This window comes from Eucyclogobius newberryi, unplaced genomic scaffold (assembly GCF_026437365.1).
Source record: "Eucyclogobius newberryi isolate DKJ021-1_F unplaced genomic scaffold, fEucNew1.0.hap1 SCAF_11, whole genome shotgun sequence".
In the NCBI taxonomy this organism is placed as follows: Eukaryota; Metazoa; Chordata; class Actinopteri; order Gobiiformes; family Gobiidae; genus Eucyclogobius; species Eucyclogobius newberryi.
This window is the reverse complement of record NW_027315735.1, coordinates 32,980,379-33,007,794: the sequence shown is the minus strand read 5'-3', so window position 1 is coordinate 33,007,794 and position 27,416 is coordinate 32,980,379. Positions and strand designations below refer to the sequence as shown.

The window sequence follows — 27,416 nt, the reverse complement described above, 5'->3', positions numbered from 1 at the left end:
AACAGAAAGCTTCATTTCCATAGCCTGCATCTAGTAAATAGAGACTATGGTGTGAATGGGGGTGAAAAAAACTTAACAAAATAACTTGTTTGGTGTATTATTGAGATGTTTATTTCAGGAAACTACAAACCAGCCCTTGATTCAGCTGTGACCGTGTTCACATTCAATTGGCTTGAAGTACTTTCAGTTGACAAGAATCACATACTCGGGATTGAATAATGTTCCCACTTCCTTCTATTTACACTGATTATGACGCTGTACTTGTGCCAGTTTGTGTTTCATGTGGATAGACTCAGTAATTTGAAATATGAACCATAAACAAGGTCAAAAAATCTGCAACGAGACGGTTAAGCAGTGAATTCAACCATATAATCTTTACAACAATTCTAACAACTTTAGCTAGACAAGAGCTGGGCTATAATATCGCCTAAAAAAAAAAAAGTAATTAATTTAATTAATAATGAGTCATACTGATTTCAATGTTCAAGTCTCTTTTATAAATGGCTTTTAGAAAATATTTTTTATGAACATTAACTATTAATCATATTTAAAAGGCGCAATGGACGATTTTTCGGCGATTTGAGAACGCAGGCGGAAGTGCGCATGCCACTCCCCCGTGCGGACTGATACAACACACACGTACGTTTGTTTATTGGCGCAACGGAGCGCATCACATCTCTCGTCTCCCGTAGATTTCTGTCCACTTCTGTGTCAGTTCGAACTGTCTTTCTCCGTCTTCATTTTGCCCCGTACACTGAGGGAACTATATTATGATAGATCCATGCGCTTAGGCACGCGGAAACGTGGGGACGAACCGCACGCGGCTGCAGGTGAGCGATAGGTGCGTTTTATGATTGATACGTGGCAGGACAAATGATTTATTTATTATGATAAATTTGCTGTCAAATCGTCCATTCCACCTTTAATAAAATTATTAAAATTCTTCCTCTAAACTTGTCTAAAGTCTGCCATCTACTCAAAATCATAGGTTTGGAGGATTGTGGACACTATTCAAAACCCCCAATCAAATAATTAAATGATTAGAACTGAATCTCCATTAATTGGGTTAAAGCCCCCATAGTCTTTACTTATTCTACTGTAAGACGTACTTTCAGTCAGATTTGAGCTCTGTTCAGACCTAAAGGTAATAAGGAATCATGATTGGTGGATCTGAAACACTATTTTCTCAGGAGTCTCCAGTTTCTTGTTGGAATTTAAGGTTGAATAAATGAAAGATAAGATTTATAACATTCCTTGTCACATTTAGGCAGGGTTAACCCCCCAATGTCGTAAAATATACAGGCCAATGAAAAGTTTGAACGCTTCCTCTGGACAAATCAGCTAGAACTTCATTTAAAATCTTGCTATGCAACTTTATAAAACGTAAAGTTATTAAAAGGTTAAACCACGTGTTAGTTTACACGCTCACCTGTTTGGAGTTGGAGGCCTGCAGCGCTGCGTCCATGTCCATGTTTGTTTGAACCCTTTTTACCTGGATCAACCGGTCACCACCAGCAGGGACAAAGGTGCTGGAGGAGGACGGGCTTTTGGAGATTTAATGCCCTTTAAACACAGAAGCAGGAGGCAAACAATAGTGTGCAGCGCTACTTTGACAATTTAGCAAAACATTTCTAATTTCAAATGTTGAGGATAATCAGGCAAAGTGCGATCTTAAATATTGGGGAGACTTGTGGAGCAGAACTTACCAGCGCAGGCTCCGCTTTGTTGTGAGAGGAGCAGAGCGCCGCGCATGCGCACAACAGGCCCCGGCCATCATCTTGGGAAGGTGAACCAGAGAGTTCTACTTCCACCAAAGAAAGTGAGATGAAACAAAACAAAGCATGATTGATAATATTTGTCACAGAAACGCTAAAGAGCTTACGCTGTCCTTGAAACCTTCAGTGTTACTCAGTATGTGAGTGGCCACACCCACAGCAGGAGGCCCCTGCTGGTGCCAGAGTCAGGACTAAACATGGACCGGCCTCCTTAAGGAGCCACCAGAAACTTCACTTTGACGAAATGCCATTCAAATGTGACCAGTGAGACAAGAGCTTCAAGATTCTGTCCAATTGACTACAAATTACTTACTGTGGGTGAAGTAGAAATCTCTGGTTCACATTCCAATACAGTAGGCGGCGCAAATGCGCCTAAATGTTGAGTTCCACTCTCCATAAAACAGAACGAAGAAGAAGATGGCCGGGACCTGTTGTGCGCATGCGCGGCGCTCTGCTCCTCTCACAACAAAGCGGAGCCTGCGCTGGTAAGTTCTGCTCCACAAGTCTCCCCAATATTTAAGATCGCTGTAGCTTCCAGTCAAATTGCAAAGGCCAGAACTAATGGTTAAATGTATTTTAATGGTAAGAACAAATAGAAAACGATTGCATGTTATCCATATGACCACCGTGTTTCTACCAGCTCATTACATTACTACATCATTTTACAACACATTTGTAAATTAAACATATAAAATCGTTCATTTCCACTACAGTTCTTGTTCCCCTGTCGACTGTAGCTAGATCCTTGTGTTTGAACCACGTTCAACATGTTTTTCCCATGTTTTCACCTTTTTCTCGTAGTTCACTTTTACTTTGCGCCTTTTTCTTACTGTTAAGTGGACTTCCGTTTCACGGTCACTTCCGGTCACACAGGAATGTACCAAAATAAAAGAATACAACGTAAATGTCAAAATAATTGACCTTGACACTTTGCCTGATTATCCTCAACATTTGAAGTTAGAAATGTTTTGCAAAATTGAAGAAAATTGTAATGTTGACCTGTAAAAACGTCAATGCTTATTTTAAACGTCTTTGTAGGAAGTCAAAGTAGCGCTGCACACTATTGTTTGCCTCCTGCTTCTGTGTTTAAAGGGCATTAAATCTCCAAAAGCCCATCCTCCTCCAGCACCTTTGTCCCTGCTGGTGGTGACCGGTTGATCCAGGTAAAAAGGGTTCAAACAACCATGGACATGGACGCAGCACTGCAGGCCTCCAACTCCAAACAGGTGAGTGTTTAACGTTTTATAAAGTTGCATAGCAAGATTTTAAATGAAGTTCTAGCTGATTTGTCCAGAGGAAGCGTTCAAACTTTTCATTGGCCTGTATATTTTACGACATTGGGGGGTTAACCCTGCCTAAATGTGACAAGGAATGTTATAAATCTTATCTTTCATTTATTCAACCTTAAATTCCAACAAGAAACTGGAGACTCCTGAGAAAATAGTGTTTCAGATCCACCAATCATGATTCCTTATTACCTTTAGGTCTGAACAGAGCTCAAATCTGACTGAAAGTACGTCTTACAGTAGAATAAGTAAAGACTATGGGGGCTTTAACCCAATTAATGGAGATTCAGTTCTAATCATTTAATTATTTGATTGGGGGTTTTGAATAGTGTCCACAATCCTCCAAACCTATGATTTTGAGTAGATGGCAGACTTTAGACAAGTTTAGAGGAAGAATTTTAATAATTTTATTAAAGGTGGAATGGACGATTTGACAGCAAATTTATCATAATAAATAAATCATTTGTCCTGCCACGTATCAATCATAAAACGCACCTATCGCTCACCTGCAGCCGCGTGCGGTTCGTCCCCACGTTTCCGCGTGCCTAAGCGCATGGATCTATCATAATATAGTTCCCTCAGTGTACGGGGCAAAATGAAGACGGAGAAAGACAGTTCGAACTGACACAGAAGTGGACAGAAATCTACGGGAGACGAGAGATGTGATGCGCTCCGTTGCGCCAATAAACAAACGTACGTGTGTGTTGTATCAGTCCGCACGGGGGAGTGGCATGCGCACTTCCGCCTGCGTTCTCAAATCGCCGAAAAATCGTCCATTGCGCCTTTAAATATGATTAATAGTTAATGTTCATAAAAAATATTTTCTAAAAGCCATTTATAAAAGAGACTTGAACATTGAAATCAGTATGACTCATTATTAATTAATTAATTTAGGCGATATTTAGGCGATATTATAGCCCAGCTCTTGTCTAGCTAAAGTTGTTAGAATTGTTGTAAAGATTATATGGTTGAATTCACTGCTTAACCGTCTCGTTGCAGATTTTTTGACCTTGTTTATGGTTCATATTTCAAATTACTGAGTCTATCCACATGAAACACAAACTGGCACAAGTACAGCGTCATAATCAGTGTAAATAGAAGGAAGTGGGAACATTATTCAATCCCGAGTATGTGATTCTTGTCAACTGAAAGTACTTCAAGCCAATTGAATGTGAACACGGTCACAGCTGAATCAAGGGCTGGTTTGTAGTTTCCTGAAATAAACATCTCAATAATACACCAAACAAGTTATTTTGTTAAGTTTTTTTCACCCCCATTCACACCATAGTCTCTATTTACTAGATGCAGGCTATGGAAATGAAGCTTTCTGTTAGATGAAGATTGTGGATTTCTATTCTTTTTTCCTTATTTTCATTTCAATGTGTTTTGCAGGAAACCCTTAATATCGTCTTCACCTGTCACTTATGCAAATTCAAATGTATGTTTGGGGAGGAGCTCGGACTACATCTGCTGCAGCACAAAAGAAATATCACAAGTTATGCGTGTAACGTGTGTGGGAAAGACTGTGCGGATTCATATAAGCTCAAAAGACACATGTTTGTGCACACGGGAGAAAGACCTTATGGGTGTGAACTGTGCACAAAGACATTTAAAAACTCTGGCGCACTGAAGTCACACATGTTTGTGCACACGGGAGAAGGACCATATGAGTGTGAACTATGTGGAAAGAAAATGTTAAACTCCTACGTGCTGAAGTTACACATGCGCATTCCCACGGGAGAAAGACCTTACGAGTGTGAACTGTGTGGAGGGACATTTACGATGTCATCCTCTCTGATGTCACACATGCGTATTCACACTGGAGAAAGACCTTTCAAGTGTTCTCAATGTGGGAAGACATTTGCACAATCGACCACCCTAACGAAACACCAGAGACTTCATACCGGGATTAAAAATTACAGCTGTGACGATTGTGGAAAGAGTTTTGCTGCGTCACAAGGATTAGCACAACATAAACTCATTCATACAGGTGAGAAGCCGCATAGGTGTGGTTTTTGTGGTAAGAATTTCAGGACACTTGCTGCCTTAAAGGCCCACCAGGAACTTCACAATCAAGCAAGTTTTAAATGTTCCCACTGCGGGAAGACATTTACCCAGGTTCAAAGTTTGAAACAACACGAGATGGTGCACTTTGACGAAAGGCCATTCAAATGTAACCAGTGCGACAAGAGCTTCAAGTTTCAGCCCAATTTAAGCGCTCACAAAGTAACGCACTCCAACAATATCAAAGTGTTTTCATGTGAAATCTGTGGAAGGGTGTACCGCTCCCCGTCCGGTTATTGGAACCACAAACGAACTCACAAGAAGGAAGTGATTCAGGACTCACAAGAACAAGACTCAGGAACACGAGAGTGATTCATGTTCTATGTTCGTGTCGAGCAGTGGGTCAATCTCAAGACTTGTTTTCAATGTGGACAAGAAAACTGTTGCTAATTGAACTTATATTTTGCTGATCTTATACAGATATGTATGTTTTAATAGTCTATTATCAATGCATTTTACCAACTTCTGAAACGGTCTTTGATCAAATGTTTTAATAAAAATGCTTGAAACTACATGTTGATTCTCTCGTGGTTAATTTGTCCTAGATAAATATAAGGGAACAAAAATGTGAATACTATAGAACTATAATTAATACCTATGAATTAACAGTGGAGTTAAAGCATAAGACTATGATTCAGAACTACTGCGCATGCTCGGTGGAGTGTGGACTAGCTAAAGGCTAAACTGGTGCCATGCGCATGCGCCTTACAGCGCTCCATTGTCTTAAAGCAGCGGCCATGCTTTGTTTTGTTTCATCCATGGATCTATTATAATATCTCACTTTCTTTGGGAGAAGTAGAAATCTCTGGTTCACACTCCAATACAGTAGGCGGCGCAAATGCGCCTAAATGTTGAGTTCCACTCTCCATAAAACAGAACGAAGAAGAAGATGGCCGGGGCCTGTTGTGCGCATGCGCGGCGCTCTGCTCCTCTCACAACAAAGCGGAGCCTGCGCTGGTAAGTTCTGCTCCACAAGTCTCCCCAATATTTAAGATCGCACTTTGCCTGATTATCCTCAACATTTGAAATTAGAAATGTTTTGCTAAATTGAGGAAAATTGTAATGTTGGCCAGTTAAAAACGTCAATGCTTATTTTAAACGTCTTTGTAGGAAGTCAAAGTAGCGCTGCACACTAATGTTTGCCTCCTGCTTCTGTGTTTAAAGGGCATTAATTCTCCAAAAGCCCGTCCTCCTCCAGCACCTTTGTCCCTGCTGGTGGTGACCGGTTGATCCAGGTAAAAAGGGTTCAAACAAACATGGACATGGACGCAGCGCTGCAGGCCTCCAACTCCAAACAGGTGAGTGTTTAAGGTTTTATAAAGTTGCATAGCAAGATTTTAAATGAAGTTCTAGCTGATTTGTCCAGAGGAAGTGTTTAAACTTCTCATTGGCCTGTATATTTTACGACATTGGGGGGTTAACCCTGCCTAAATGTGACAAGGAATGGTATAAATTTCCTTGAAATTTCCCCATGCGGGACAATAAAGGAATATCTTATCTTAGAAATCTTATCTTTCATTTATTCAACCTTAAATTCCAACAAGAAACTGGAGACTCCTGAGAATATAGTGTTTCAGATCCACCAATCATGATTCACTATTACCTTTAGGTCTGAACAGAGCTCAAATCTGACTGAAAGTACGTCTTACAGTAGAATAAGTAAAGACTATGGGGGCTTTAACCCAATTAATGGAGATTCAGTTCTAATCATTTAATTATTTTATTGGGGGTTTTGAATGTCCACAATCCTCCAAACCTATGATTTTGAGTAGATGGCAGACTTAAGAGGAAGAATTGTGATTATCTTATGCATTCAATGTTAATTAAAATTATTTTCTAAAAGCATTTTTAAAAATCGACAGTATTATATATATATATATTTTTTTTTTTTTTTTTTTTTATAAATGTCATCTTGTTTTTGGCCACATTGCCCAGCTCTCCCAGGACCAGAACCTCCCGCCACAAGAACAGTTTCTTTCCCTCTGCCATTGGACTCACAAACACACTCTCAGCACTACTCTTGTAAATTTAACTGTCAATTTTATATACATATTAAGTCAATTTTTTAATTGTAAATTGTAATAGTTTTTCTTTAATGTGTATGCCTTATTTGATTTGAAATATCTTGCTGATTATTATTATTGTTAATTTTATGTTGCACCAAAGCAAGTTCTTAGCCTGTGAATTTGGTTATAAACCTTTTTCTGATTCTGACTATGGATTCACTTTATCTGACCAAATTAGCATGACTGATATCACTATCTTTTTTTATTTTTCATTAATGTTACAGCTATTGTGAGTCGAGATGTTACAATATTTCACAATGATTGACCCCTCGACCAAGCAACAGTGAAACCCTTAAGTCACTTTCCTTCACATTGTCTGATCACCATCATTCTAGTGACGAGTTTTATGACATCAGACTTTCTAAATGTTTACGTTAACTTACCATGCTTCAAAACCACTCTGTTTTGCAGGAAAACGATCGCGTTGTCTTCCGCTGTCAGCACTGTAAACTCCTGTGCACCGACGGGGATCATCTCAGAAAACATCTGCAGGAGCACCAGAGGGGAGAATACAAATGTAGCGAGTGTGGGAGGATATTTGATCTCCCGTCAGCGTTCAAAGTGCACATGCGCTGTCACACGGGAGAAAGACCTTACGAGTGTGAACTGTGTGGAGGGACGTTTACGATCTCATCCTCTCTGAAGTCACACATGCGTATTCACACTGGAGAAAGACCTTTCAAGTGTTCTCAATGTGGGAAGGCGTTTACACAGTCCAGCGCCCTAAAGAAACACCAGAGACTTCATGCCGGGATTAAAAATTACAGATGTGACGATTGTGGAAAGCGTTTTACTGATGCACATGTGTTAGCGTCACACACACTCATTCATACAGGTGAGAAGCCGCATCGCTGTGATTTTTGTGGCAAGCATTTCAGGTCACTCCCTTCCTTAAGGTGCCACCAGCAACTGCACAATCAAGAGTCATCGTTCAAATGTTCCCACTGCGAGAAGACGTTTGCCCAGGCTCAAGGTTTGAAGCAACACGAGAAGGTGCACTTTGACGAAAGGCCATTCAAATGTGACCAGTGCCACAAGAGCTTCAAGTTTCAGTCCAGTTTAAGCACTCACAAAGCAACGCACTCCAACGATATCGAAATGTTTTCATGTGAAATCTGTGGACGGATGTACCGCTCCCCGTCCGGTTATTGGAACCACAAACGAACTCACAAGAAGGAAATTAAAAAGGACTCACAAGAACAAGACTCAGGAACGGAAGGATGATTTTTTTGTTTTGTCTTGTTTGTTCGGGTTGTGCGATGTAAAGAGTAATGTATATTTTAGAATAACTTTCAATGGTTGTGTTTGCACAGTGTATTTAAAGATCAGCAGTGTTTTTAGCTTGAATGTTCATTTACATAAATTAGAGGAAACATTTCCTGCATTATTGCGTTCAAATCTAGCATTACATTTCAATTTCACTTTAAAGAAGCCTCAGTCTTGATTCTGTTGGATCTGAGTGCTGCGTTTGACACCGTCACTCATGGGATCCTCTTACAGCAGGCATGTCCAAACTAGGGCCCGGGGGCCAAATGCGGCCCTCAGACTAATTTTTGTTGGCCCTCCAGCTTCCTGCTATGTCGGCCCAAACAACAAAAACTAATACTTTTTATTGTGAAATTGGAAAAATCAGGCATATTGATGATATACCAACATAATATTAATGTTCTAGGTCTAATTAAAGGTGTGGAGGCTCATCGCAATTAAGTCAAATGCAAAATTTCGAATGATTCACTTTGTCATTCAACAAATTCGACATTTTCAAGTTGTTTGTGGCCCTCTTCCCCGTTTAAGTTTCAAAATGTGGCCCTTGGTGAAAAAAGTTTCTACACCTCTGTCTTACAGAGACTAGAGGACTGGGTGGGCATCACTGGCACTGCCCTAAACTGGTTAAGGTCCTATCTGGAAGACAGGAAGTACTTTGTTGAAATTGGTAGCTGTGTCTCAGACCACATGACCCTGACCTGTGGAGTGCCCCAAGGGTCAGTCCTGGGACCCCTTTTGTTCAACCTCTACATGCTGCCGTTAGGACACATTTTCACTGCATATCTGACCTGTCACAATGATGCAGACAAGTCAGATCTATGTTTCACTATCGGCAGGTGACTATGGACCAGGGGATTCACTCTGTCACTGCATCCAACTGATCAGTTTGTGGATGCAGAACAACTTTCTCCAGCTGAACTCGGAAAAGACTGAAATCATCGTCTTTGGCCACAGAAACAAAGAGAAAATGTTAGTTGTCACCTCCAGAGTCTCGCTCTAAAACCTACAAACCAAGTTAGAAATCTGGGGGTAATAATGGACTCAGACTTGAACTTTAAGAGCCACATCAAATCAATAACATCAGCAGCTTTTTACCATCTAAAAAACATTCAGTCAGGACTAAACATGGACCGGCCTCCTGCTGGTGTCAGAGTCGGGACTAAACATGGACTGGCCTCCTGCTGGTGCCAGAGTTGGGACTAAACATGGACCGGCCTCCTGCTGGTGCCAGAGTCAGGACTAAACATGGAACGGCCTCCTGCTGGTGCCAGAGTCAGGACTAAACATGGACTGGCCTCCTGCTGGTGCCAGAGTCAGGACTAAATATGGACCGGCCTCCTGCTAGTGCCAGAGTCGGGACTAAACATGGACCGGCCTCCTGCTAGTGCCAGAGTCGGGACTAAACATGGACCGGCCTCCTGCTGGTGCCCAGAGTCTGGACTAAACATGGACCGGCCTCCTGCTGGTGCCCAGAGTCAGGACTAAACATGGACCGGCCTCCTGCTGGTGCCCAGAGTCAGGACTAAACATGGACCGGCCTCCTGCTGGTGCCAGAGTCAGGACTAAACATGGACCGGCCTCCTGCTGGTGCCCAGAGTCAGGACTAAACATGGACCGGCCTCCTGCTGGTGCCAGAGTCAGGACTAAACATGGACCGGCCTTCTGCTGGTGCCAGAGTCAGGACTAAACATGGGGAATCTGCGTTTTATGCAGCTAAAATCTGGAACATTTTTCCTGAAGATGTGAGACAGGTTCTACTCTGACGATGTTCAAATCTAAGCTAAATCTGTTTTGTTTAGCTGTGCATATGACTGAAAATGTCTTTCTTTGCACTTTTTACTAAACTGTTTAGTTCATTTTCTACCACTTTTAGGCTTCAGTCACCCTTCTATCCCAGTGTCTTTGGGCCTGTAATGTCTTTGTGAATTGAATGCATTTTTTCATGTCGTGTGAAGCAGTTTGAATTGCCTTGTGTATGAAATGTACTCTAAAAGAAATGCCAAGACAAGCTTATTTGTAAATAAACTAATTTAAAGTAGTAACACTTGGACAGAACGTGTGCTCAAAGGCTCAGTGCTGCCCTCTACTGTCAGGGCTTTTGGGTCCAGTATGGACATGGAAATGAACAAATCCAGACAGTGCAGGCTCATTAATATGCACGAGGTCAAAGTATCGATACCAGTATCGTGACTCTAGCTCTTATACTTGTTTAGTTTGTTCAACAAAAACACAAACATTACTTTCTCCAGGTATAAAAGCTTTTAATAGGTAAATGTCCACACCATTAACAATTAAATTGTACAAAAAAATTGTTTAAACTCCATATAAAATATTGACAGTATTTAATTTAGTGTTATTGGACAAAAAAAAATTAAAATTGCAAATAATTATTCTACAACATTTAGTCAAGTCACGTCCCGCCCTTCTCATTAAATGTTAGTATTTTACCTGATTAAATATACAATCATAAATAGAAATAAAAGTACTTAAAAGGCTTAAAATGTCACCGCTTTTCTTTACAAAATGTGCTCGTTTCATATCAGAACATCAATTCAAGACAACACTTACATTCTGGAGGATGACATTAACTACACATATTTGAAGTTATTTGTGTAATATTATAAACCCGCTTTTTCAGTAGAAGAGACAAATGTTGCAGGAGAAAATGTGCAATGCCAGTGAATAACTGGTACGTTTCCAGTCACCATCTTAAACACGGTGAATGTCCGAGCGCTTCACCCACAATCAAAACACCCACAATTTTTGCTGACGAAAGTGTAAATCATGTTTGTACTTTTTATTATTATAACTGTTTGATTTTGGGAGAAATGTTAACATCCTTTAGCTGTTCTTTATCTCCCGCAACACAAAGTACAAATGTAAAAGTACTGCACTTTTTACTTGTCTAAATTCCAGAGCAGGTTTCTGTACTTTCTTCTCCAGAACTAAAAAGTAGCAGGTACTTTTCATATATTTTTAAACACATTTACGATTTGACATTTTTAAGTATCAAAATCTGTGCTAAATACTTGACTCAAAGTACATTGCGTTCAATACTTTTACTTAAGTAGACCATTTTATGCTTTTACTTTTAATTTCTTTCTTTCCTTTGGCTCCTGTATCTGCACTTTTACTTAACAAAATTGAGTACTTCCTCCAGCAGTGTGTGTAAAATGTACTTTTCTCACCTTCTGTACCTTATCTGTCCAAAATACTGCATGCGTTCCTTAGCTAGCCTTAGTCGATTCCATTTAGTCGACGCCACGTAACGCGCCATTTACCCCCAAAAACATTGTCGTAGCTTAGCGTCCGTGGCTGTAAAAGCTGTAAATCATGTGGTTTGTCCCCCTTTCGCCACAGTCCGAGCCTCGTTCCTCGGACTCTTCCTGTGGCCAAACGCTGGTGCCCCGTTAATATTCGGTGCATTTGCCAGTCTTCCTCACTTATGTGACGAGATCCGACCGACCCCTGCCGTGTCTCTCTGGGGCGGATTGTAATAAAACATTCTACACACGTTTTCGGGTGTTCTCGAACCGTTTACATAGATAAAACTGTTCTGAGACTCTTCTGAAAAGTACTTGAGTTCAACCTACTCCACGGTGACTCTTGTTTGATGAATAGTTATATTTTTGTGAAGAAATGTAAGTGAATACATGTTTTATAGCGTGCAAAATTACCAAACGTTTTGCTCTCAATAAAATAGTTTTTTTTTGTAATGCTAAGAAACAGTTTTCTTCCCCAAAATCTAGCAATTTCCTTCCTAATTATTTGATTTAAGGAAGTACGTTTTCATTTTGTTTCGTCAAATTCCCCAAAACAATGTCGAGCTCGTTTCTTTTCTCGCTGTACTTCTTGTCAAACAGATTGTAGACGGATTAAAACAAAGTGTCACTTCAGGGCGAAAGCACTAACTCGTTTGCCGTGTGAATAACGGTCGTTTAAAAAGCAGTTATTATGGCCTCCAGACGGCTCCTTCACAACTCGTTTGCCCCGATCAAACATTTAAAAAAGACACTTCCTGCGTCTAGAAAAGTGACCAGTTAACATCTGTTGCTGACGTTATACGGTCCAGATCACTCGTCCTCACGTCCTTTTCCCCGCTCGACGAAAACGCATCCACGACCTTCAGCGAGCCTCGTCCTTTGACAGACGGATGGCAGATTATTGACCAGTCAAAAGGCTTCAGCTTCGACGCGCGTAGTTGGATGGAGTAAAGTTGGATGAACACATGGCACTTGAGCGGATAATGCACTTTCCTCGCCTTCTTCTTTGCCAATCGTTCCCGTGATTCCCCTGCAGGGCCGTGGTCATGCTCGATCAGTCGCTTAAAGGGAACTTTGGTGCAAAACTGGCCAAATCTGTCAAAACTTTACATTATTTAAATGATCTGGACCTTTTTTTTTCCTGTATGAATTCACAAGTGGTGCAACTATTTATGCCGAGAGGTGAAGTAGGAAACTGTAATTATATGAGAAAAGCAGAGTAACTCTTTGCTGTTGCTGGATAAATAATCACCATAATAATGATAATAATAATAATAATGTCGACCAACACCATTGACTGATTCATAGACTAAAACCCGACAGCCCAAATTCCTCGACTTTTCAAATCTTTCGAGTTTTGGTCCTTTTGCAGGACGAGATGTGATAAAAACACTTTGTGGATAATGCACTTTGCTGTAGAATGAAGTCAGAAGAGGACAAAGGCAGACATTTAGTTCCTCTCGTCCCTCCCCTCTCGTCCCTCCCCTCTCGTCCCTCGTCTCTCGTCCCTCGTCCCTCGTCCCTCGTCTCTCGTCTCTCGTCTCTCGTCCCTCGTCTCTCGTCCCTCGTCTCTCCTCTCTCGTCTCTCCTCTCTCGTCCCTCCTCCCTCGTCCCTCCTCTCTCGTCCCTCCCCTCTCGTCCCTCCCCTCTCGTCCCTCCCCTCTCGTCCCTCCCCTCTCGTCTCTCCCCTCTCGTCTCTCCTCTCTCCTCCCTCGTCCCTCCTCTCTCGTCCCTCCTCTCTCGTCCCTCCTCTCTCGTCCCTCCTCTCTCGTCCCTCCTCTCTCGTCCCTCCTCCCTCGTCCCTCCTCCCTCGTCTCTCCTCCCTCGTCTACCCGACTCTCCCAGACTCTCTCCTTGTCTCCCAGTCTCTCCTTGTCTCTCCTTGTCTCTCCTTGTCTCTCCTTGTCTCTCCTTGTCTCTCCTTGTCTCTCCTTGTCTCTCCTTGTCTCTCCTTGTCTCTCCCCCGTCAGCCCTTCACGCTCCAGTCCATCTCTGGTCTCGCCCAGGCGTCTTCCTCGCGGGGCGTTTGTCTTTTGAGCAGGTCGCTGGCGATTGCCAGCGCGCCGCCTTTTAAAAACCTCACAAAGTTCTCTCCCACGAGCGGCCCCATGGCGTACATCCCGGGCGCCTCCGTGACCCGGTTGGTGTAGGGGTCGACGTCTATGGGGTTTCGGCGACAGGAAATGGGTTCGTTGGGGTTAACGCCGAGCGAGCGGCCGTGATCGGGGAGGAAGGAGAGGTTTGGGTGAGCTCCGATGAGGACCAGAGCTTTGGAGACCTGGATGGCCGTCTTCTGCCCCGAGTCCGATTCCAGGATGCACTTTTGATTGGAGAGGAACTTAACGACTCGATGTTTTGGGAAGCTAAGGTAGTTGGGATACGAAGAGGAGGAAGAGGAGGAGGAAGGAGCGTCGTGCTGCTGCTGCTGCTGCTGCGTCATCATCTGATGAACCTGGAACAGAGAAAAGAAGGAGGAGCTTTAGAGTTCTGCCAATGTTTAGGAGATTTCAGTTTTTATGTCAACAGAACAGTTTTTCATTTTTGTACACTTTGTTAACCAGCAGGGGGCAGTCTTTAACCAGCAGGGGGCAGACTTTAACCAGCAGGGGGCAGACTTTAACCAGCAGGGGGCAGACTTTAACCAGCAGGGGGCAGACTTTAACCAGCGTCAATTGATTAAAAAAATAATAATCAGATTAATCACACTTTATAACTGTGACTTAAACGCCATTATTCAAGTGTCTGTTTTGAAGTAATTTCGCACATTTTCTTAAAACAATTTAGTTTGATACGTCTCCTCACCTTGTGCTACTCTGGGTACAAACTAAACTAAACTAAACTAAAGCTTTATCTTTAGTTAGTTTGCGTCTCTGACCTTGTGGTACTCGGGGTAGAGCAGTTTGGGCAGCTGGTTGAAGATCAGCGCTGGGTCGGTCACGGAGCGTCTGAAGGCGTGGTACACCGGCGCGCTCAGGTGGCGAGTGGCCAGTACTGCGTCTGCTGCCGTGAGCCCCGCCCCCACCACCAGGACGGGCTCAGACGATTGGTCGAGCTCGCCGCGGGAGATGGCCGCCTCCAGCTCCCAGAACGAGTGGCAGACGAAGGGCAGCGACTCGCCGTCGACGCCGAGCCGCGCCGGGATGTCGTGCGTCCCCGTCGCCAGGACGACGTTACGGGCCAGGACCGAGAACGGGACCTCCTCCGAGAGCGTGGCGCCGCCTGGAACAGAGGACAGGAACGTGAAGAGGAGCTACATCTGGAACGTGAGGAGGAGCGACATCTGGAACGTGAGGAGGAGCTACAACTGGAACGTGAGGAGGAGCTACAACTGGAACGTGAGGAGGAGCTACAACTGGAACGTGTGAGGAGGAGCTACAACTGGAACGTGTGAGGAAGAGCTACAACTGGAACGTGTGAGGAAGAGCTACTACTGGAACGTGTGAGGAAGAGCTACTACTGGAACGTGTGAGGAGGAGCTACAACTGGAACGTGTGAGGAGGAGCTACAACTGGAACGTGTGAGGAGGAGCTACAACTGGAACGTGTGAGGAAGAGCTACTACTGGAACGTGTGAGGAGGAGCTACAACTGGAACGTGTGAGGAGGAGCTACATCTGGAACGTGAGGAGGAGCTACAACTGGAACGTGAGGAGGAGCTACAACTGGAACGTGTGAGGAGGAGCTACTCTGGAACGTGAGGAGGAGCTACAACGTGAGGAGGAGGAGCTACAACGTGAGGAGGAGGAGCTACAACGTGAGGAGGAGGAGCTACAACGTGAGGAGGAGGAGCTACAACGTGAGGAGGAGGAGCTACATCTGGAACGTGAAGAGGAGCTACATCTGGAACGTGATGAGGAGGATAGTAGAAAAAGCTTCAGTTGTAGTCATCTGGACTCAGTTTGAAAAAGTAGACGTTTCGACTCTCATCCAAGAGTCATTGTCAATAACAGAATTTAGGTCGAGAACTCCGATATTAATACTGTTCTGTGGTAAGACCCGCCCATTGGGAGGAGCCTTCCTGAAGTAGAAAGAGTTGTTGGTTTCAACAGAAACTCCCCCTTGTATCTACCGAGCTAGCCTATTCAGAATCTTAATGGGCTGTTAAAACCTCTTTGTCTTAGTGAGACCCTGGCTCAACCACCCTGAGTACCTGATTAGCATTTGAATGCCCTGGTCCTTTACCTTTCCAGGGGTTCAGTAACCCATTATAGATAACAGGAAGATTAAACCTAAGCCCTCCATTTCTGTTTAAAGAAGGTCTTTCTTTTTTAACAAAAATAGCTTCCTTGACTCCTCTTTCAAACCATCTTTTCTCCCTGCTTAAAACCTTCACCTCACCGTCTTCAAACGAGTGATTAGAGGCTTCAAGATGGAGATGCACGGCACTCTGTGGACCTGAACTAGTATTTCTTCTGTGCTGATAAAGCCTCTTGTGTAGAGGCTGTTTTGTCTCACCTATGTAACGTTCTTTACAGCTTTCTTCACTGCATTGGATCGAATAAACTACATTGCTCTGTTTTTGAGTCGGCAATTTGTCCTTTGGGTGAACCAGTTTTTGTCTTAAAGTGTTGCCTGGTTTAAAATAAACAGGGACTTCGTGTTGTCTAAAAATTCTCTGCAGTTTTTCCGACAGGCCAGACACATAAGGGATAGAAACACCCTTCCTTCTCTGTTCAGTTTCCCTTTTGTCCTGCTTCTTGGTTCTCTTCACTCTGTTGAGAGCCCAAGCGGGGTAACCACACGCTGAGAGGGCATTTCGGACATGTTTTTCCTCTTTCTTCTTGCCCTCTGAGCTGGTGGGCACAGCTTGAACTCTGTGTTGTAAGGTTCTGATCACACCCAGCTTGTGCTGTAGTGGGTGGTTGGAACCAAAGAGCAGATACTGGTCCGTGTGTGTAGGTTTCCTATATACTTCTATTTGGAGTTTCCCGTCCTCTCCTCTGATCGTGGCACAATCAAGAAAGACCAAGCGATTCTCCTTAGCGTCTTCTCTTGTAAACCTGATATGTGGGTCCACAGCATTGATGTGATCAGAGAAGGTTTCCAGCTCTTGTTTCTTGATTGTTACAAAAGTATCATCGACATAGCGGAGCCACAGTTTTGGGGCTATGCCTGAGAATGAGGACAGTGCCTTCTTCTCAAAGTGCTCCATGTACAGGTTGGCCACTATGGGAGAGACGGGCGAGCCCATGGCACAGCCATGAATCTGTCTGTAAAATTGTCCCCGGAATTGAAAGTAAGTGGTGTTCAGACAGATGTCCAACAGTTTACATATGTGTTCAGGTGTCAGTTTGGTCCTTTCCTGTAGGGTGGTGTCTTCCTGCAGTCTGGTCCTCACTGCTGCTACTGCATCAGTGGTCGGGATGCAGGTGAACAGGGACACAACATCATATGAAACCATGAGGTCATCTGGGTCCAGTTGGAGATGTTTCACTTTATCCACAAAGTTGTGCGTGTTATCCACATGATGTACCGAATTCCCCACAAGCGGAGCCAATATAGTTTTTAAATGCTTGGCCACATTGTAGGTGATGGGATCTGTGCTGCACACTATGGGTCTGAGTGGAACCTCCTTTTTGTGTATTTTTGGAAGGCCATAAATGCAAGGCATGGCTTCACCAGGATACAGTCTGTAATACAGAGGCCGGTCTATCGCTTCCTCTTTTTCCCTCCTCGAGGACACGACCACATACGAGCGCTTGAAAAGAGATCCGACCAGTGGTTACAAGAAGAAAATGATAGACTGTTTACAAAGGCTGGAAAAAGAGGAAGCGATAGACCGGCCTCTGTATTACAGACTGTATCCTGGTGAAGCCATGCCTTGCATTTATGGCCTTCCAAAAATACACAAAAAGGAGGTTCCACTCAGACCCATAGTGTGCAGCACAGATCCCATCACCTACAATGTGGCCAAGCATTTAAAAACTATATTGGCTCCGCTTGTGGGGAATTCGGTACATCATGTGGATAACACGCACAACTTTGTGGATAAAGTGAAACATCTCCAACTGGACCCAGATGACCTCATGGTTTCATATGATGTTGTGTCCCTGTTCACCTGCATCCCGACCACTGATGCAGTAGCAGCAGTGAGGATCAGACTGCAGGAAGACACCACCCTACAGGAAAGGACCAAACTGACACCTGAACACATATGTAAACTGTTGGACATCTGTCTGAACACCACTTACTTTCAATTCCGGGGACAATTTTACAGACAGATTCATGGCTGTGCCATGGGCTCGCCCGTCTCTCCCATAGTGGCCAACCTGTACATGGAGCACTTTGAGAAGAAGGCACTGTCCTCATTCTCAGGCATAGCCCCAAAACTGTGGCTCCGCTATGTCGATGATACTTTTGTAACAATCAAGAAACAAGAGCTGGAAACCTTCTCTGAGCACATCAATGCTGTGGACCCACATATCAGGTTTACAAGAGAAGACGCTAAGGAGAATCGCTTGGTCTTTCTTGATTGTGCCACGATCAGAGGAGAGGACGGGAAACTCCAAATAGAAGTATATAGGAAACCTACACACACGGACCAGTATCTGCTCTTTGGTTCCAACCACCCACTACAGCACAAGCTGGGTGTGATCAGAACCTTACAACACAGAGCTCAAGGTGTGCCCACCAGCTCAGAGGGCAAGAAGAAAGAGGAAAAACATGTCCGAAATGCCCTCTCAGCGTGTGGTTACCCCGCTTGGGCTCTCAACAGAGTGAAGAGAACCAAGAAGCAGGACAAAAGGGAAACTGAACAGAGAAGGAAGGGTGTCTCTATCCCTTATGTGTCTGGCCTGTCGGAAAAACTGCAGAGAATTTTTAGACAACACGAAGTCCCTGTTTATTTTAAACCAGGCAACACTTTAAGACAAAAACTGGTTCACCCTAAGGACAAGTTGCCGACTCAAAAACAGAGCAATGTAGTTTATTCGATCCAATGCAGTGAAGAAAGCTGTAAAGAACGTTACATAGGTGAGACAAAACAGCCTCTACACAAGAGGCTTTATCAGCACAGAAGAAATACTAGTTCAGGTCCACAGAGTGCCGTGCATCTCCATCTTGAAGCCTCTAATCACTCGTTTGAAGACGGTGAGGTGAAGGTTTTAAGCAGAGAGAAAAGATGGTTTGAAAGAGGAGTCAAGGAAGCTATTTTTGTTAAAAAAGAAAGACCTTCTTTAAACAGAAATGGAGGGCTTAGGTTTAATCTTCCTGTTATCTATAATGGGTTACTGAACCCCTGGAAAGGTAAAGGACCAGGGCATTCAAATGCTAATCAGGTACTCAGGGTGGTTGAGCCAGGGTCTCACTAAGACAAAGAGGTTTTAACAGCCCATTAAGATTCTGAATAGGCTAGCTCGGTAGATACAAGGGGGGAGTTTCTGTTGAAACCAACAACTCTTTCTACTTCAGGAAGGCTCCTCCCAATGGGCGGGTCTTACCACAGAACAGTATTAATATCGGAGTTCTCGACCTAAATTCTGTTATTGACAATGACTCTTGGATGAGAGTCGAAACGTCTACTTTTTCAAACTGAGTCCAGATGACTACAACTGAAGCTTTTTCTACTATGGAACACGCCTGGACGAATGAGGGATTACACCGACATAGTGATGAGGAGGAGCTACATCTGGAACGTGAGGAGGAGGAGCTACATCTGGAACGTGAGGAGGAGGAGCTACATCTGGGAACGTGAGGAGGAGGAGCTACATCTGGGAACGTGAGGAGGAGCTACTCTGGAACGTGAGGAGGAGCTACATCTGGAACGTGGTGAGGAGGAGCTACATCTGGGAACGTGAGGAGGAGCTACATCTGGGAACGTGAGGAGGAGCTACTCTGGAACGTGAGGAGGAGCTACTCTGGAACGTGAGGAGGAGCTACTCTGGAACGTGAGGAGGAGCTACTCTGGAACGTGAGGAGGAGGAGCTACATCTGGAACGTGAGGAGGAGGAGCTACATCTGGAACGTGAGGAGGAGGAGCTACATCTGGAACGTGAGGAGGAGGAGCTACATCTGGAACGTGAGGAGGAGGAGCTACATCTGGAACGTGAGGAGGAGGAGCTACATCTGGAATGTAAAGTCATGGAGCCTAATGCTTTCTCACCTCCGAGCTCCTCCCCCTCGCGCTGCTGGACTCCGGTCACTCTCCAACACGGCTCCTCTCCGTCACCGTGCACTCTGGTCACCGCGGTAACCGTCGTGCCGCAGGCAAAGTTCTGCTCCAAAGACTTCTGGGAAACGTAGTGCTGGTAGTACGAGGCGATCTCTGCGGGCGTGGCTCTGTCGTTACGCACGTTTCTGAAGAAGAAGTGGGATCAAAACCTGCTTCATCAGTGATTCTTCTGCATTTTTACAATTTAGGTTTATTTCTATATTTATACTTGGTTTTCTAAGTCAACATTTGATGGAGTGAAATGAGTCCAAAACAGAACATCTAAACTATGACAAAAAAACAGGTTTAAAAAAAGTCAAAATAAACCAAAAAACTGTTCTAACCTAGAGCAAAACCACGTCTAAACCTGGCCTAAACCAGGTCCAAACCAGGTCTAAACCAGGTCTAAACCAGGTCTAAACCTGGTCTAAACCTGGTCTAAACCAGGTCTAAACCAGGTCTAAACCAGGTCTAAACCAGGTCTAAACCAGGTCTAAACCAGTGTTTCCAAAGTGGGAGGTGATGAGGCATGAGCTGGCAGTCGTGAGATGACTTGGAACATCTAATTTAATCTAAAAACCGTGGGGGTCCCGGATCGTTTTGAGGCTCCCGGGCTGAAACGTGGCCACGCCTTATGTCTGAACTATGAAAGCCACAGCCAATAGAAAGCCACAGCCAATAGAAAGCCACAGCCAATAGAAAGCTACAGCCAATAGAAAGCCTGTTCAGCAGCAAAGTCCAAACTGGGCCAAGAGTATTTGAACTGGGTCTGATCCGGTTCTCAAAGGAAAGCGAACACCGTCAAGCTCAGTAAAACACGTGTTTTCTCTCAGTGATCGAGTGCCCACAGAGGAAATGGAAAGAGTCAATCAAATTTACATCAGGCCACTTTATGCAAATATGAGACTCCAACGCCGGCCATAACCAGGTGATTTGAAAAACAAATGAAGACATAAACCAACCCACAGTCTCCTCACTCTGCGTTTTCAAATGTGTTATTCAGATGGTTTAAGTAAAAAATAATAAAAAAAAATACCTCTGATACTGAAAATGCAACGTTGGGACAATTATAAAAGAAAGTGTTTTAGTCGCAGCACAAATAAGTGATAATGCTGCGTCGAGTTAGAGCTAATCATTTAGAAATAATCTTTTATTGATATGGATAAACTGACTTGGCAGAGATCTAAATATACATTGTTGAGGTAATATATGAAAAATGGAACAGAACTCATTTAGAGCTGCAACAATTCATCAAATGACTCTAAATGATGATGATAAATACAATCTAAATGATCTGGACTAAAACATGTGTGATAATGGTAATAATAAAAAAATAAAAATAATTGTAATAAAAGTGTCCCCGTCTAGTCCCCGTCTAGTCTCCGTCTAGTCCCCGTCTAGTCCCCGTCTAGTCTCCGTCCAGTCCCCGTCCAGTTCCCGTCCAGTCCCCGTTCATAGCTCATACGGAGCGCTGTACCTTCGTTTCTCTCGGAGCCAGTCTTTGAGCTTGAGTCCAGGCAGCTCCATCCAGTTCGCCAAACTCAGCGTCAACATAGAGCCCTCCATCGCCTGGAACCAGAGCATGTCAGTTATCGTTTTCATACATTTTAATCCACGTTTAATCGAGAGGCATTCAACGTTCGATTACAAAGCAGCGGCTCGATTCGTGAGCAAACCCCGCGAGTTAAAAGTGCGTCTCATGTTTGTTCTCGTTTTGTTGACGACTGGAGACAATCTGTTGTTTGCGAAAACTCCATTTCAATGAAACGAGGGCAAGGACTGTTTCTGTGCACATCCAATCAGATAAACAGAGACAACATGACCTTAAGGAAATAAATAAAAATGAACGATTAAACGGTGATTCAGGCAGAAGCAGAAGTTGCTGTCGACACAGGATTCGCACAGCGTTTCCCAAACCAAGGATTTGCAAAACGTCAAAATGCAGTTCCTCCTCAACACGTTTGAAGAACTCTCTGCAGCCGTTCTTGCATTAGACGCGTAGCATTTGGAATTTAGCATCTATCATGTATTAAAAGATCATTTCTAGGGCTGCAACTACATAATTGTGACACATTCTGATAATTATGATCGTTTTCTGGACTGTAAACACTCTCAAAACACATTTGAAAAGACCTTTTATAGCAAGACGTCTGCATTATTAACTAAAAATGCCAAAAACGTTACAGAAAATGTTGACTAAAAAAATAAAGAATGTGCAAGGGATTTGAAGGATTATTTGAGTCAAACAATTATTGAAATTTCCAAACACAAAACTAAATAACGGTTGAAATATAGGGACAGAAAACTCCTGCCATGGACAGTAAATGGATACGATTTGACACCATCACATTCAGACTTCATTTGACTGTTTTCTGCTGCATTTTGTTATTTATTTTAACTTCCTGGTCATGTTCTGTGTTTTTCTGGTCCGTGTTATATGTTTAAAAACTCAATTTAAATTAAATTAAAATGGTGACAGACGGCTTCTTGAAAAAAAAAAGTGCATTATTGATGAATATCTATACATCTATGGTAATTTTCTATAGTCCACAAGTCACAATTAGTTGATTATAGTTTAATGTAACCTTATAATACATTCCATTTGTAAATATTCTTTATCTAGAAGTCTCCAGTCACCACATTTCAACATTTTATTCGTTAAAAATGCATTAAAACAATCTCAATGTTCTAATTACAGACTAAAACACTCGTTAGTGGCAGCTCTAATGAGTCGTTCTTGTGGCTCACTGCAGTACGTACATGCCAGGCTCCACCAGGGGGCCCTTTGCCCAGCACCAGGTGAGGGACGGCTCGCTCCGGCTCGAACCTCCAGCTCAGAGGAGACGAGTGGTCCAGCCCGAAGTCACTGTCCGGCAGCAGCAGGGAGTCGAACAGGACGGCCACGGGGTTGGACGAGCGGCCCTCCAGACCCTCACACAGGTACTCCAGGTCCTACAGCGAGAGGCCGTGTGAGATTTAAACAGAACAGCTCTTGACTATTCGCCAAGTTAGAATATACAAGTCTCCTTTATGTCGTCTATAATAAAAACGAGTGGAAAAGGCTTTAATCTTTATGCACTTTTGTGGTTAATTTTACAATCTTTTCACACTTTGTGCCAGACTTTAACCTCGGCATGGGATGATATTGAAATTGTGTGTCCTCAATTAATAATTATAGTATAGTTAATATAGTATTAGTGCCTTAAAAACACAATAATATTTCTCAGAATGTTTAAACAACAATTATAGATTTGTCTCGCCTAAAGTCCATGTGAAATGTTCTTCTGTTTTTCCAATTATGACTTAGTTTGTTGTGCTAGCACCTGTGGTAAATATTAAATCATAGTTTTACATTCAGGAAGTTGCAATTTCTGTTTAAAATGACAGGAAGTAGAGCCGAGTTATAAAACTGAATCCCTCTGTGATGTCATCAACGTGCGACGTGCCGTTGAGATGATTCACACGCAACTGACACCATTTTCTGACAGTTTAAACGACCGTCAACAAAATTAAAGTGTCATCGGGTGACGTTTATTGCCAAATCATAACTATTGTGTACTTTATATGGATTTTTGCCCTTGTTTATAATAATATGGTTGCTAGGTAACAGTTTGCAACCAGGAAGTACAATTAGAAACTGGTCAAAAATAGTCAAACTGGGGACGACTACGCAAAACGTTGAGTAAAATCTGAAATATAATCCATGTTTTTGAGAGTTGTGTAGTCTAACCTGTCGCGGGCACTTTAAGGTCGATCAACTGCTAATTATTTACATCATTTAGGTTTAGTGTGTTTGAAACCAGCGCAGCAGTGTGATGTCACGGCCCCGCTCGTCACCTGTTGCAGCAGAGAGAGGTGCGGCTGCTCCCTCAGTTTGCGCTGCAGCAGAGGATTCGGGTGGGCCGCGTCCTGGGCCACGTACGGCGTGTGACCCGAGAGCAGGTACGACAGGCAGATCCCCGACGGCCCGTTACCTGGGAAACAAGAGACACATCACCACCGTGGCAACGACGGCAAGGAGGAAGTCTAAAGAATGAAGTCTAAAACGTACAGCTACAGTAGGTGGCGGTAATGTAACCAGATCAGATGCTTATGGGTTCAAATCTTGACCATAAATAAATAAACAACAAATTAGAATTTACAGGATAGAAATGTCAGTTACAAAAGGACAGAAAACAGTATAAGAAATGAGGAGATATGGTTCACGGTGGAGCTCTTCTGCCGTTACTTAGAGGAGCGTTTGTGTCGATCGTGGAGGCAGAGACAGCAGGGCTCACTCTGCGACCAAGACTCTAAAATATAATATATATGTATATAATATAACGGGTTTGATATGAATCGCAGACAGTTCTTAGGGTTTAATCTTTGTCCTCGTCTCACTCCAAAACTGAGATTCTGAGCAAGGCCAAAATTGTGCAGTGGAAACCCGGCTTTAAAGTTGCATTTGAGCTCATTTACTACTATAATTTAAGCATAATAATTAGGTTGAGTATGTAATATATCCGTAAATGAACTGAACTACTGTCGTGGGCTCAACATTTTCTGTCAGAACGTGTCCTGTAAAACCTAAAACTTAAGATTTTGCCTTCAATAAGAACGCTTCTTCTCTTATATTTTTACATTCGACTGGTCACAATGAGTTAATGGATCGTCCTGAATGTAATGTTACTGTTATTAGACTTTTGTTTGATTATGTGCTCGTCATGACCATTAACGGTTAAGAAAAAGGAAAGAACAACACGTGAGGCTCAAACGTTTCCTCCGCGACAAACACCTCGAGTCTGCGCCGCTAACGAGCAACTAACGAGCCGCTAACGAGCCGCCACATTATGTCAAATCTCCAGGCGAGTCGGAAATGCCAAGGGACCAAAGGCAGTTGTAGAGGCAGTTGTAGAGGCAGTTGTAGAGGCAGTTGTAGAGGCAGTTGTCTAAGCTTGGTTCATGTTCTGGTTCTCTGGGAGAGTTATGTCCACGTCTGATAAAACACATTGATTTTTCTACCATTTTTCACACATAACCAGAGGATTATGGCTTTTAAAAATTTTAAATTTAAAATGATTATGTGCGTACGCAAGTGGATATGAGTTTATAACAAATACGCCTATGTGTGTACGTGGCCTTGGAATATAGTAGAAATATTGTCTAATTACTATCTATAAACAATTAAAAATGATGGCAAAAAGAGCCGTTTGAACGGAAACATCTAGTTTAACCTCCTGAACAAGAGTGTGAGGAGATATTTCTGCACTTTTACAGTACATTTGAACATTTGAACCTCAAGAAAATACATTCGAGCACATTCCCGATGCTTTGTGAAACGATCGTCTGAATATTGTTCGAGATGATAAAAAAATATGGGAGGTATTAGTTTAATTGTAAAGAAATGGAAAGCGAAATGTGAATTCTGCCATTAAACAAACCAATCTCACCACAAGCAGCGACAGAACTGTGCAGTAAAGCTGTGACTGAAGATTATTTAAGAAGTATCTCTATTTTGCTTTGAGGTTTTAAAATACAACCAAATAAAAAGGGTTGAGTGAAGGCTTCTAAAGAGAGAATATTTAAATGCATCATTGTATTTTATCAGCGTTTTAGAGTCTGTCGAGTCCAGATAACGATTACGATGATAAGAACGTGATTATTCTTGTAGACTACTAGCCACGGATTAGTCAATCCATCGTTTTATTCATTCATTTATAGCGTTTATTCATTCATTTATAGCTTTAAAGTTCTAAATGAAGCGTGCACGGCTTTGACATCACGTTTTGGAAATTGTGAGCAGCCGATGCCAGTAAACTGCTACTGCTGCTTTTGTGGCTCGCCAGCTAGTTTCAAAAGTCACATTTCTGTGCGTTACAGACTCCTCAAAGTGAAGAATCGCTCGGAAAAGTCACGGAAAAGTCAAACCGATACGACCTTTATCAGCTGAACTTTGGCAGGCGGCCATTTTCTCACCCGTAAACCCTCTGACCTCTGGGCTTTCATCCTCATTCAACCAACAAATGCAATTTATGTCAAATGTAAATTGTGTAATAATAAATAATTCATTCTTACGTTAGGTTTTTTACACCCCCTTTGGATTTCAAGATCTACATTGGGGAGAAAGTGGGTTACAGTGGGTCAAGTAATCGCCCACAAACCAAAGCGTCGGTCTGCAGGTTTCACTCACGCGCAGTCGCTCAGGTTATGCGTGTGCACTTGTGTTTGAAACATTGATTATGTAAAAGATAGAAAGGTTTAGATTCGCATATGTTTTGTGGTTTTAACTGTTGTTCTGGCTCAGGATTCAGAACCACCAAAAACTGCTCCTTCTCCTCATTATTCATCCTTAATAGTTCAACAAAAGTGAAAAACAACTGCTCCTTACGGCAAATGTATTCTTTTATGTTGTTTACATCAGAAAAAAGGCAACCATAAAGCTCCTGGATACGTGAAATATAAAGCAGGGCTGCAAGGAGTTAAATTGATTCATCACAACTAAACGATTATTGTAATAATTTAGTAATTGAATAATCATTAACTGGTTTGAAAATAGTTTAAAAAAAGAAAGAAATATAGTGCCATAATCTAGGAAAATAACTTTGGAGTCTCAAATTGAGCCACAGTCGCATGGGAATGATAATGAAAATGTAGTGTATTTGGTGAAAACTCCTGGTGGTCGATTAATCAAAAGAATAATTGCTGGAATAATTGATTAGTAAAATGATCTTTAGTTGCAGTTCTAATATAAAGAGAACACCAGTTTGTCCAAACCCACAAATACAATATACAAGTCCCTCAATCTAATTATGAGTGAAATTAACTTTAGCCTAGTCTCAGTCTACGCTCGGTCAGTCCAAACCTGCAACAGCAGCTTTACTTCTCCTTATGTAACATGTAAACAAGGCAAATCTAGACATCATTTAAAATCCGAGCTCATTTCCACATATTTTCAGAGTAAATATCAGATGTCGGAGGCCAAAACTACAGCGTCACAGAGGCTTTCAGAAACAGTTAGGGTTCATTTTAATCATTTGTTTTAAGAAAGATGAGCCAGAATGACACGAGAAGGATCCGTCACAATCTGGAACCGTCATCTTCATTCTTCAAACACAAACAGCCTTTCCTCTTGAGCGCGCATTCCTTCAAACATAAGACCAACTCATGACAAACTACTTCACCCTGATCTTGTCTTGTGCTGTTGTTCATGACTGCACTTTCCCTAAAGCCACTGCCTCGACCAATCGGAGCCCCCGCCCTCCGGCTCCTTCCCGCCGCTGAGCCAATCGGATCGCTCCCAGGAGGAATGACTCGGCGGGAAATAGAACAGTGTTTGGGGGGGGAGTGATGGGAATATTCCTCACCGATAATGACGACCGGAACGACGTCCCCGGAGTCTCTGTCCTGGTTCTCCATTTTATCTGCGGAAGCAAAACAAAGTCATATAAGTTTGAGTTGAGTTGAAGACGGGACAGTTTAACGTTACTTCTGTTGCGGTCGCACTTCTGGTCGAGCGGAAACACTGTTTATTTCAATGGAGCACGAGTGAAAAGTCTGGCCGCTAAATATC

The 27,416-nt window shown here is 42.9% G+C and overlaps 2 protein-coding genes across 2 annotated transcripts; one reads left to right on the top strand and one right to left on the bottom strand.

The window, feature by feature from the left end:
- Positions 1–6,332: 6,332 nt before the first annotated feature.
- On the top strand, positions 6,333–8,449 carry LOC140354768 (uncharacterized). The gene is made up of 2 exons (XM_072440001.1): positions 6,333–6,423; positions 7,603–8,449. The coding sequence occupies exons 1-2, from the start codon at positions 6,382–6,384 to the stop codon at positions 8,413–8,415; spliced, it is 855 nt and encodes a 284-aa protein (XP_072296102.1). The 5' UTR covers positions 6,333–6,381; the 3' UTR covers positions 8,416–8,449.
- A 5,232-nt stretch (positions 8,450–13,681) lies between these two features.
- Positions 13,682–27,275, bottom strand: osgn1 (oxidative stress induced growth inhibitor 1). Its single transcript, XM_072439971.1, has 7 exons — positions 27,211–27,275; positions 23,705–23,841; positions 22,628–22,819; positions 21,345–21,436; positions 19,820–20,013; positions 14,596–14,939; positions 13,682–14,172 (listed from the first exon to the last, which is right to left on the bottom strand). The coding sequence occupies exons 1-7, from the start codon at positions 27,260–27,262 to the stop codon at positions 13,687–13,689; spliced, it is 1,497 nt and encodes a 498-aa protein (XP_072296072.1). The 5' UTR covers positions 27,263–27,275; the 3' UTR covers positions 13,682–13,686.
- Positions 27,276–27,416: the final 141 nt, after the last annotated feature.

What these genes read in the sequence shown, in the direction of transcription:
- LOC140354768 (XM_072440001.1), top strand. Translation starts at nt 6,382, where the DNA reads ATGGACATGGACGCAGCGCTGCAGGCCTCCAACTCCAAACAG. An exon ending in AGGCCTCCAACTCCAAACAG is followed by an intron (nt 6,424 to 7,602) that starts GTGAGTGTTTAA and finishes TCTGTTTTGCAG; the next exon opens with GAAAACGATCGCGTTGTCTT.
- osgn1 (XM_072439971.1), bottom strand. Translation starts at nt 27,262, where the DNA reads ATGGAGAACCAGGACAGAGACTCCGGGGACGTCGTTCCGGTCGTCATT. An exon ending in TGGCTCCGAGAGAAACGAAG is followed by an intron (nt 20,014 to 21,344) that starts GTACAGCGCTCC and finishes CTTCTTCTTCAG; the next exon opens with AAACGTGCGTAACGACAGAG. An exon ending in TCTACCCCGAGTACCACAAG is followed by an intron (nt 14,173 to 14,595) that starts GTCAGAGACGCA and finishes TCTCTGTTCCAG; the next exon opens with GTTCATCAGATGATGACGCA.